The 703-nt window shown below is 57.9% G+C and overlaps 1 protein-coding gene across 1 annotated transcript; it reads right to left on the bottom strand.

Moving 5' to 3' along the window:
* Window positions 1–269: 269 nt before the first annotated feature.
* Window positions 270–692, bottom strand: SPRG_15290 (hypothetical protein; the record flags this gene model as incomplete). The annotated part of the gene is made up of 1 exon (XM_012354398.1): window positions 270–692. A coding segment is annotated over one exon (423 nt), but the record flags the coding sequence as incomplete, so codon positions are not given.
* Window positions 693–703: the final 11 nt, after the last annotated feature.

The raw sequence follows: 703 nt of genomic DNA, 5'->3' as shown, positions 1-703 counted from the left end.
CATGCGTCGCAGCGTGTCAGAAGTCAGAGGTCAGTAGCCTGGAAATGCTCTGTCAACGTGCGAACGTCCATCACTGTAGTTAGTGCTAGAGCTCGAGAATTGATGAAATGAACACAGCCCCGTGCGCAGCATTTCTACTTGGCTGCACATCGGGGCGAGGCTGCCAAATCAAATCGTAGGTTCATCCAAAAACAACCGTAAATGAGATACACACGACACTTTGGTTCGACTTGTCAGTTGAACGACACAACCGGAGGTAGGACACCCGACTACTTCTTGGCGATGAAGAGCTTGTACGCGGCAAAGAGTGCGACGATGGCACCGGGCACGAAGATGATGGCGAGGTACGTGTGCGGCGTGCCTTCCGGGCACGGCACCTTGCCGCCCGCGAGAAGGAAGCAGCTCGTGCTCGGGAACATGGACATCAAGCTGCCCGTGATGGACGTGACGAGCACGACAAAGAGCGTGACAAAGATGAGCGCGGCCACCTTGGGGTGGCTGCCGCCGTTCTTCTTGAGCTCGGCGACGGCGGCGCGCTGCGGCGGGAGGAGGAACACCCAGAGGCAGCCGAGCACCATGCACGAGTACGAAATGATGTACGAGTACGCGACGGCCGTCCGCGTCTCGGGCGCATCGTCGAAGATGAGCTTCTTGCTGTAGTTGAGCTGGCTGTCGACGACGTTGGTGATGATCGTGCCAAAGG

The sequence above is a fragment of the Saprolegnia parasitica genome, assembly GCF_000151545.1.
Source record: "Saprolegnia parasitica CBS 223.65 unplaced genomic scaffold supercont2.160, whole genome shotgun sequence".
In the NCBI taxonomy this organism is placed as follows: domain Eukaryota; phylum Oomycota; class Saprolegniomycetes; order Saprolegniales; family Saprolegniaceae; genus Saprolegnia; species Saprolegnia parasitica.
The sequence above is the reverse complement of the archived record's forward strand: the minus strand, read 5'-3'. Positions and strand labels throughout refer to the sequence as shown.